Source organism: Mustela erminea, chromosome 4 (genome assembly GCF_009829155.1).
Source record: "Mustela erminea isolate mMusErm1 chromosome 4, mMusErm1.Pri, whole genome shotgun sequence".
In the NCBI taxonomy this organism is placed as follows: Eukaryota; Metazoa; Chordata; class Mammalia; order Carnivora; family Mustelidae; genus Mustela; species Mustela erminea.
The window spans coordinates 90,793,872-90,804,337 of record NC_045617.1 but is presented as its reverse complement, the minus strand read 5'-3'; the positions used below and the strand labels follow the sequence as shown (position 1 = coordinate 90,804,337).

General features: G+C 49.3%; 1 protein-coding gene across 1 annotated transcript; it reads right to left on the bottom strand.

The window, feature by feature from the left end:
* Positions 1-21: 21 nt before the first annotated feature.
* MYMX (myomixer, myoblast fusion factor) lies at positions 22-2,985 on the bottom strand. Its single transcript, XM_032340123.1, has 2 exons — positions 1,306-2,985; positions 22-786 (listed from the first exon to the last, which is right to left on the bottom strand). The coding sequence occupies exon 2, from the start codon at positions 770-772 to the stop codon at positions 518-520; it is 255 nt and encodes an 84-aa protein (XP_032196014.1). The 5' UTR covers positions 773-786; positions 1,306-2,985; the 3' UTR covers positions 22-517.
* Positions 2,986-10,466: the final 7,481 nt, after the last annotated feature.

Here is a 10,466-nt window from a genome sequence, read left to right as displayed (position 1 = left end):
TTTCAATGGCATCCCAAGAACTCCAATCAACAAATGTTTATTGAGCACCTGCTGCATGCTGGGCCTTGAGGCAAGACTGCCTCACTAGGCAACCAAGGTCCAGTTACTTTAAGGTAAATCCTGAGTCTGGAAGACAAACGGTCTGGGTTAAAATCTTGCCTCTCAAATACATTGTCATTTTTGCCTGTGTAAGCACTGTCCCTCCCTGGACCTCATGTCACCATTTGGGGCTAGGGGAGGAGAGTCTCTTCCTCCATTCCCTAGAATCAGATGTGAGTAGGAAAGGTGTCCTTGGAGGAGGAATTCAGGGAGGGGGTAATGATCAGTTTTATGACCGCTAGATGCTGGGTATCCTTGCAGTCATTCCTGCTGGCAGTGGGGAGGTATTCCTGGTCAGACCCTTCTTATGCTCAGTCCCCCACCGTGTCTTCCGCACACTGGGTGGGCTGTGCTGTGTGACTGTCATGCTCCAAAAGAAGGGCTTTCGATGATACAGCCAATGTCAGGGATCATGGCCTCATTTGAGGGGAGCTAGCCTCTCCCGCCTCTCCTGGCCAGCTACTCTGGAGGCCTCCTCGGCGTCAGGTGGGTGTCTCTGGCTGAGGATGAACAACACACAGCCCAGCAAAGCCTCCCGAACATCCTGCGAGCCTAGGCGGCGGGCCAGTCGGCGCAGCAGGGGCAGGAAGTGCCGGCGGGCCAGGCGGGCGGCGGGCAGCAGCAGGCGGGACAGCAGCGTTCGCAGCAGCAGTGGGAGCAGTGGAGCGGGCATGGCTGGGTCAGTGACTGTGAAGGCAATCCAGACTCTAGGCTTGCCCCTTTCCTGCTCCATCCTCACCTGGCATAAAACTTGGGTTTGCAGGCTCCCCGCTATGCTACTTCAGTTTCTACCCTTATGCTCCCCCCCACCTCGATTTATGGGTCATTTTGGCTTTCCAGAGGCCCCTTCTCTTGGCAAGGTAGCTGGGGCAGAAGGATTCTTACCACAGCGCTGATGAAGACACCAAGCCAAGGGGAGAGTAAAGTTGAGACTAGGATTTAAGAGTTTGCCCTTCCCAGCCTCCAGGGGCTCCTACTGTTCACTAGATTTCCACCCCCCCCAACTCCTTTAGCCAGTCTCCTTCCATCCCCCACCCCATTCACACCCTCAGGCTCCCTGGTATTCCCCAACTCTTCTCAATCCTGCAGAATTTCTTCCATCCCCAGGCAATTTTAAGTTTTCTTCTGAGGCCCCCTGATCCACCCTGACCTGACACTTCCAACCCCCATAATCCCGCCCACCCACCGATCAGCAGTAGCTCTCACCAGTCAGAACCGTGGTTCAGAATGAATCTCTGGCCGAATTTGCCTGCAGGGACACTGCTGTGTCACCGGACACTACAAGACTGTCCCCACTGAGCTCAGTCCCACCCTAGGATAGCTTGCCTGGGTGGGGGGAGCCAAGAAGAGACAGCTGTGTTCTGGCACCTGGTATATTGAGGGGCAGAGGCAGCTGGGCTGGAAGAAGAGGAAGGAACAGATGCAGGAATTCTTCTTGCTGGGTACAGAACCCAGACTGCACTTTCTAGGGGTATGACCTTAGGCACATCGATTCTTCTGGTCTCTAGTCCCATCTGTTAACTCAGTCTACTAACTCAGTCAGTGGGAGTTAACGGGTGGGGAACTGGAATGGAGCAATGTGAGAGACCCACTGGCCCAAACCGCAGAAGCAGGAAGGCTGCAGGCTAGACACTCTGGCTGAGAGGGGCCTGCACAGGGAGAACGGGACCTGTGGGCTGTCTCCTGCCGGTGGAGGAGTGGGATCACCCTCCATCGGGTAGCTGGGCCTCAGTTGGACACAGCAGGGTGGCACTCCCACTTAGGACAGGAAGAGGGAGACTCATTTTAGGACCCTCTTTACCCACTTTTGCTCCAAGATTAAGTGAAGTTCCCAGAGATATCTTGATACACAGACAGCCTGGGTTGGTTTTGTTTTTAAATACCTCGTCCTCCTACTTCCTAAAATGGGTCTACTTTTGGCCTTTCTGGACTCAGAAGAGATAATGGCCATCAAAGTGTTTTGGAAGCTTCATAGCCTCGAGAATTCCTTTTATCCACATCCCACCGCCAGTCTCCATTAGTACCATGACTATGTCTAAAACTGTCAAAGACCTTGAAGAAAAAAACCATAAATATCAAACATGCCCGTCCCACTTCTGCCTGGAGGAAGCAGGGGAGAGGAGCTAGAGCACAGATTTATTGCCATAGTGTTCCTCTCCTTCCGGGTGCTTCCCTAGCAGATGTGTTGGCCATGGGCCATCCCTGGAGCATGGGCGGGACATACACTGAGTCTGCACATGTGCCGATCCTGTGAATTCATTGCCATTATTATAACCATTGTAAAGATGAGGATACCGAGGTCCAGAGTGGTAAACCAAGTTACCCAGAGTCACACAGCAGATAAATGAACGGCATGATCTCCACCCAGACCTGCCCCTCCTTCAGGCCTTCCGATCTCTGTAAGTGGCAACTGCCACTTTCTAGTTCCTCTGGCCAAAATCTTAGATGTTCTCTTGACTTCTCTCTTCCCATCATGGTTCACTACCCATATTAGTAAATCCTGGTAACTACTTTCAAAATATTCAGAATCTCACTACCTCACTGATGTCGCCATGACTGCCCTTGTCTGAGCATTCATCATTCCTCACCTGAATTATTGTAGTAGCCTGTTAACTGGTGTTCCCATTTCTCTTTTCCACACCTGTTTCTCTTTTCCGTATAGAGACCAGAATGGTCTTTATGAAACATGAATCACATCCTGTCTTCCTTCTGCATAAACTATCCAGGGGGCTCCCATCTCACTCAGAGTTAAAACCAAAGCCTTTCATTATGACCTACAAGGCCTTGGTGGTCTGACCTCCCTTAGCATTCTGACTCAACTTCTATCTGTCTCTGTCATTCTGCTCCAGCCACACTGGATTCTTTGCTTTTCCTTAACTGTGTCAGATATATATATTTTTTCTTTTTAAAGGATTTTATTTATTTATTTATTTGACAGACAGAGATCACAAGTAGGCAGAGAGGCAGGCAGAGAGTTGGGGTGGGGGGGAAGCAAGCTCTCTGCTGGGCAGAGAACCCGATGCTGGACTCAATCCCAGGACCCCGAGATCATGACCTGAGCAGAGGACAGAGGCTTTAACCCACTGAGGTACTGAGGCGCTCCTTTGTCAGATATATTTTCTGCCTCAGGGCCTTTGCACCTACTGTTGCTCCTTTGCACAAGGCTCTTTCTCCAGGTATTCACCTGGCTCTACCTCTTATCTCCTTAAGTCTTTACCTGTATGTTACCTATCCATCCTGTTTAAAATTATACTCCTCCACCCTATCTCCTCTGTCTCCTCCCCATCTAAACCTGTTTTACTTATCTCCACAGCAAGTCATTATCTGACATGCTATATATTTTATTTTACTTCCTTGTCTTGTTGCTTAACTGCCTCCCCCACAAGACTGTAGGGACTTATCTCTGTTTTAACTGCTGCTGTGTCCTCACTGCTTAGCAATAAGCAATGTAAGAATAGATCTGAAGAGGTTCTGTGATGTGACCCAGACTCAGGCCTGCTTGTCCAGAGCCTGTGTGGCAGATCCCCAGAGCTCCATTGATCTGAATACACTTCTAAGATGTGAGAACCGTACTTGCTATAACAGCTAGAGAGCCTTTGGGAGAGGGGGAACCGGACATAGGAACCCAAGGAAGAGGAAGTCAGACCTCAGTGGTTCCCTCTGCGACCCACTGAAGTGTGTAATTTTGAGGGCACCATGGAGTTCCAACCAAGCACTGGCTCACATAGGCCACTGCTGTGATCCCTCCAACCTCAGTTTCCACCCTGGAAACTGAGATCCCTGGGCTCTGGACCTGGAGCCTGAGGCTTACCCCATCCCCCATCTTCCATCCTCAACTCCCCTCCCCCACACCAGCAGAGTGAGGGGATCCAGGGCCTGGGCTAGTGAGGCAAGTAAGGGAAACAGGATGTTGTCTCTGGTAACAATGGGGAACCCCAGAGGGGGGGTGGGAAGGGAGGTGGGGGAGGGGAAGCAGCTGCCTCCACCTGGGTCGGTCTATTCACAGTTTACTGTCAACTCCCTTACCCCCCTGGGATTAACACCCCTGTCCAACTTCTTCCCACTCTCCCCTGGATTAATCCTTCCCCACACCCGTCAGCCTGCCCCAGACCTTTTCCCCAAGGTAGAAAACCAACGGCTCTGCTAAGGATTTCCTCAGTCTTTCCTGGAAAGATAACCATCCTCTCTGGCAACAGACCTGGCACAGAGCAATTCCTTCTAGTTCCTGATTTAGCCTATGTAATGGATCCTGCCTGCACCACCCTGACCTCTACCCCCCACCCTCTGCTGCTGGGGAGAAGCCAGCAACTTTGAGGAAATTGGCCAAACCTTCTGTTCCTTAAAGTCAATTAAAAAAAAAAAAAAAAAAAGGATCTGAGTGCCAACTTGTGAACCTGAAGCCTGTGGACTGGACAGTATGTGACCTCTGCAGTCCTCTTCCCTGGTCCTCTTCCCAAGACCCTCAGGGCCATCTAGGAGCGTTCTGGAGAGACCCCTGCCCTCCGCAATTAAGTGTCCATTACTGGGCCATGCATGTCAACAGCAAGCACTGGAGTGCAAGCAAGTGTGTACCAGGCCTGTGCAAGGCATGAAGGACATGGAACATATACACTGAGAGTCAGCAGTTAGGGTGCCAGACAGGCAGCAGGGCCAGGGGTGAGAGCTGCCATATAGCTAAGGGCTTTGGTGTGTGTGTGTAAAGATTTTATTTTTATTTGACAGCAGGAGAGAGCGAGAGCAGGAACAGGAGCAGGGGGAGTGGGAGAGGGAAAGCAGGCTTCCTGCTGAGCAGGGAGCCCAATGTAGGGCTCACACCCAGGACCCTGGAATCATGACCTGAGCCAAAGGCAGATGCTTAACGACTGAGCCATCCAGGTGCCCCACCCCCCTTAAAAAGTAATCTCTACACCCAATGTGGGGCTTGAACTCAAAACCCAAGAATAAGAGTCACAAGCTCCGCCCACTGAGCCACCCAGGTGCCCCAGGAAAAGACTGTTCACTGAACGAGTGGGGATAGCAATAACACCCTCTAGGAGCTGTGCTGTATGGTGGTCCTTTTCTCTAATATGGGACTTACCATAACTCCTGCCCCTGACAGGATCAAGACATGGGAAAATACTAGGTCCAGGGCTGGATCCTAGAAGGGATCCAGTAGACAAAGAGTATCCTTCCTTTCATCGTTTGGTTTTACCTCTGAGTACACCCTGTGTCTGAGGCCAGCCAGTGGGCTGCTCCTTGAAGGCCTGCTGTGACACCCCCTGATGCCCATGACCAGCCCCTGAGAGTGGATGTGGCTCAATGAAAGCTTGAAAAATTAATGGAGGCCTGGGTCCCCTTGAGGCCCCTGGCTCTGTCAGGTTTCAGTGTCCTACTGTTCCCTCTCGGGGATCAGCCTTGGCTTGGAGCCCTTCCCATTTGTGGGAAGTTGAGGGCAGTGTTGGACACCCCCCCACCCCCCACCCCCCCACCCCGCACAAGGAGCTTTGAAAAGAAGCCAGGGAGGCCTCCTCAAGGGGGGGGCTGCTGAGGGCACAGTTGTGGAGGCCAAAGTTGTAGAATTGGGAGTTCAGCCGTACTCCCTGACACAGCTCCTCTTGGCTGGTGACAATAGTCCCTCAACTATCTGAGTGGAGCTGTGGTGAGGGTCTGAGGCCTGGATATGGTGACAGCTCAGAGAACGTTCTGGGAACTTGCAGCTCCTCTGAGGTGAGAGGTCAGGCCCTTGGGAGGGACAGCCCCATACCAAAGACCATGGTTCCTCTGCCCACCAATTCCAGGCAATGATAGACCCCTGAACAGGCAACTGGGTAGGAGAACACATACTAAACTTGCTTACCAAGCATGAAGAAGTGGGCAGGGAGCTGGGTGTAGCCTGAAGAGTAATTAGAGCTGACAGGTGGGGCCCTACCCTATCTGCAAGAACAGTTGCTGTGGCCTGGGAGAAGGGGGCCCTGAGAAGAGCCTGTACAGAATGTAGCCCATTGTCCCCACCGAAACAACTGTCATTCTCCTCAGACTCCACTGATAGGAACTGAGGTGGGAAATGTGAGCTCTACCCCCGCTGACAAGGCCTCATGGGGAAGTCAGTTGTTGAGGCAGGACAGCTGCTCCCTGGACAGTGGGAAGGAGGAGTGTGGACCCCGAGGCAGGAGTAGGAGGTGAGGAAGGACGTGCCTGGCATATTTGATGTGGGAAGGGAGAGTGGCAAGACCCACAAACCCCAGGAGTAAATCTAACAAGGATAGAGCAAGACCCTAGAGGTGAATGCAGCACAATTTTTACAGAGGGGCCAAAAAAGAAAACTGAAATATATGGATTAATGTGCCAAGGTAATAACGGTCAGGAAAGTATCATGTTAGACAAATGTTAGTTCTCTTCCAAATTAATCAGAAACTCAATGTGATTCCAATTAAGATCCCAAAAGTGTTGATCTTTTCCCTTTCTGGAATTGAGCAAGCTAATAAAAAAATTTATATGGAAGAAAAAAGGACCTAGAAGAGTTAAGTTAATCTGAGAAGAAAAAGAAGAGATAATACCAAGTGTGACCAATCTGATAATACGAGAATTACAACAGAGTGACAAAACACAAAAATCGACACAGTGACAAAGGAACAGAATAGAGAATTTATTTTTTATAATTAAATTCTCAGGGTGGAGTTTCTGGTCAGAAGAGGAGGGGCAGGGTGAGAGAATACAGGGTTGGAAATGGGTCTGGGATAGTTGTCCATCCAGGAGGGGGAAGGTAAATTTTGATCCTCTGGATGAACCAACTATAAATGTCTGGGGTGCTTGGCTAGCTTAGGTGGTAGAGAATGCAACTCTATTTCTTTTTTTTTTTTTTAAGATTTTATTTATTCATCTGAGAGAGAGAGAGAGCACAAGTAGGGGGAGAGGCAGAGGGAGAGGGAGAAGTACACTCCCCACTGAACTGGGAGCCCGACATGGGCTCTATCCCAGGACCTGGAGATCACCACCCTAGCCAAAGGCAGTCACCCAACCATCTGAGCTACCCAAGTGCCCTGGGCCTGCAACTCTTGATTTCAGGGTGGTGAGTTCAAGCCCCACACTGGGTGTGGAGACTACTCAAAAATAAAATCTTTGAAAACAAACAAACATATTCCAGTGGCATTAGAGATCTGAAAGTAACACTCTGTAATATAGGAGCTGATCTTTAGGAATTTGGGATACTAGAAGATTATAAAGAAAGTGAGAAGGCAGTCCCTCACAGACTGGGGAAGACTTTTGCAACCCACATAACTGAAAAAGATTTGGTATCAGTCATAAAGTACCTTTTTTTTAAATTTTTAAGGTTTTATTTATTTATTTATTTGAGAGAGCAGGAGCAGAAGGGGCAGAAGGAGAGGGAGCGAGAGACTCCTAAGCAGACTCTGAGCCCCGGCACGGGGCTCAATCCCGCAAACCTGAGATCAGACCTGAGTTGAAACCAAGAGCTGGGTGCCCTGCTAACTGAGCCACCCAGGTGCCCCAACAGATTTTCACTGTGAAAGAAAGAGCTTTTTATTGGAAGATGCCATCTAGGACTTTCGTAACTAGAGAGGCAAAGTCTGTTTCTGGCTTCAAAGGTCCAAAGGACAGACTGATTCACTTGTTAGGGGCTAATGTAGCTGGTGACTTCAGGATGAAGCCAATGCTTATTTACTATTATGAAAATTCAGAATTCTGCTGGCTCCACTTTATAAGTGGAACAAAGCCTGGATGATAACACATCTGTTTAAAACAGTTTAATACCGTGAATATTTTAAGCCCATTGTTGAGATCTACTGCTCAGGAAAAAAGATTCCTTTCAAAATAGTGCTGCTCATTGCCAAGGCACCTGGTCATCCAGGAGCTCTGATAGAAGCGGCCAAGGTTAATGTGTTCATGATTGCTGACACATCTACTTTGCAGCCCCGGGATCGAAGAGTCACTTTAACTTTCAAGTCTTAGTATTTAAGACTTAGTATTTAAGGGGCGCCTGGGTATACAGTGGTTAAGCCTCTGCCTTCAGCTCAGGTCATGATCTCAGGGTCCTGGGATCAAGCCCCGCATCGGGCTCTCTGCTCGGCAGGAAGCCTGTTTCCCTTCCTCTCTCTCTGCCTGCTCGTAACCTCTGTCTGTCAAATCAATAAAATCCTTAAAAAAAAAAAAAAAAAAGTCTTAGTATTTAAGACCCCATGGGGGGGGTGTGCGCATCTGGGAGGCTCAGTTGTTAGGCATCTGCCTTTGCCTCAGGTAATGATCCCAGGGTCCTGGAATTGAGTCCCGCATCGTCCCACATCTATCTCTCTCTCTCTCTCTCTCTCTCGTGTTCTCTCTAAATAAATAAAATCCTTTTTTTAAAAGATTTTATTTATTTATTTGACAGAGATCACAAGTAGGTGGAGAGGCAAGCAGAGAGAGAGGAGGAAGCAGACTCCCCACTGAGCAGAGAACCCGATGCAGGGCTTGATCCAGGACCCTGAGACTATGACCTGAGCTGAAAGCAGAGGCTTTAACCCACTGAGCCACCCAGGAGCCCCTAAATAAATAAAATCTTTTAACAAATCAATGTTAATAGGAGTTTGGAAGAATGTGATTCCAACCTTCATGGATGACTTTGAAAGTTTCAAGATTTCAATGGAGGAAATAACTGCACATGGGGTGGAAATAGCAAGAGAACTAGAATCAGAAGTGGAGCCTGAAGATGGGACTTGCTGCTGTCTCATGACGAAACTTGAATCAATGAGGAGTTGCTTCTTATGGGCGAACACAGAAAGTGGTTTGTTTGTTTGTTTGTTTCTTCCTTTTTAAAAGATTTTATTTATTTATTTGACAGAAAGAGAGAGATCACAAGTAGGCAGAGAGGCAGGCAGAGAGAGAGGGGGAAGCAGGCTCCCTGCTGAGTGGAGAGACTGATGCTCTCCTAGGACTCTGGGATCATGACCTGAGCTGAAGGTAGAGGCTTAACTGACTGAGCCAGGCAGGTGCCCCAGAAAGTGGTTTCTTGAGATAGAAACTGCTCTTGGTGAAGATGCTATGAAGATGTGGAAATGACAACAAAGGATTTAGAATATTTCGTAAACGTAGTTGAGAAAGCTGCAACAGGATGTGAGAGGACTGACTCCAATTTTGGAAGAAGTCCTGCAGTGGGTAAAATGCTATTACAGCATCATGTGCTGCAGAGAAATCATTTGCAAAAGTAAGAGTCACTTGATGTGGCAAACTTGACCATTGTCTTCTTCTAAGAAACTGCCTCAAGGGCGCCTGGGTGGCTCAGTGGGTTAAGTGTCTGATCCCTGGTCCTCGGATGGAGCCCTGAGTTGGGCTCTGTGCTCAGTGAGGAGTCTGCTTCTCCTTCTGCCTCTTCTGCTGCTGCTGCCCATGCTCGTGCTTACTCTCTCTCTCAAATAAATAAATAAAATCTTTTAAAAAAGTAGTTTTTAATGAAGATATGCACATTGGGTTTTTTTTTTAGACAAATGCTCTTGCACACTCACAAGACTACAGTATAGTGCAAACATAACTTTTAGACACACCGGGAAGCCAAAAATTCATCGGACTCACTTTACCGCAATGCGTGTTTTGTTACAGTGACCCTGAACTAAACCCTCAATATCTCTAAGGTACGCCTGTGTTGGTCTCTCCAACCTCTTACCCTTTTCCTCTGGGTCTCCCTAACTCTCTTCATCTTTTTCTCTCTCTTCCCTCCCTGCCTCCGACAAATTTCTGGATCCCCAGAAGTAAATGCGGTGTAAGCTGGCAGATAGGGAACATGATGCTAGGAGGCAGGCCTCTGGCTTCCGGCTGTTCTTGCTGTTCTTGCTCTGGCTTCCGGCTCTTCTTCTGGGGGAGGGGCGCATCCTCTTTTCTACACTCAGTTTGTCCTTGGCTGTCCAGAAATGGTCCCTTTTAGCCCTCCCTCCTTTCTGTGGCCCCCATAGGCCGGAATTGGTGTTTTGGGCCAGGGATAAGGCTGGCCTCAGGGGAGTGGTCAGAGGACAGGTCAAGGAGGGAAACCAGATCCCTACCTGTGTGAGGGGACCTTGCCATGCCACCCCCAAGGCCATCCAGGGGAGCATGGCCTGTGCCCTGAGTCACAGACCCAGAAGGAATATCAGTGGCCACCAAACCTCTATCTCTCTTCTTCTGACCCTGTGAATCCAAGTGGAAAGCCCCCACCCTGGCTGGCCTCTTTTCTCCCCTCTCTTGCCCCCATCTCTCTCTTGGTGAGTAAATTCTGAAAATATGGGGGAAGGGACTGGAAACTCAGCCAAAAGGGGCTTGGAAGACCTGCCGTGGTGGCTTTCGGGACCAAACATCTTCAGTAGGACTGAAGGTAACTCCTCCACGTTATAGCGAAATAGGTGCCGTTAAACTCTGTGTAGTTA

Excerpts from the sequence above, each read along its gene's own strand:
- MYMX (XM_032340123.1), bottom strand. The coding sequence starts at position 772 with ATGCCCGCTCCACTGCTCCCACTGCTGCTGCGAACGCTGCTGTCCCGC.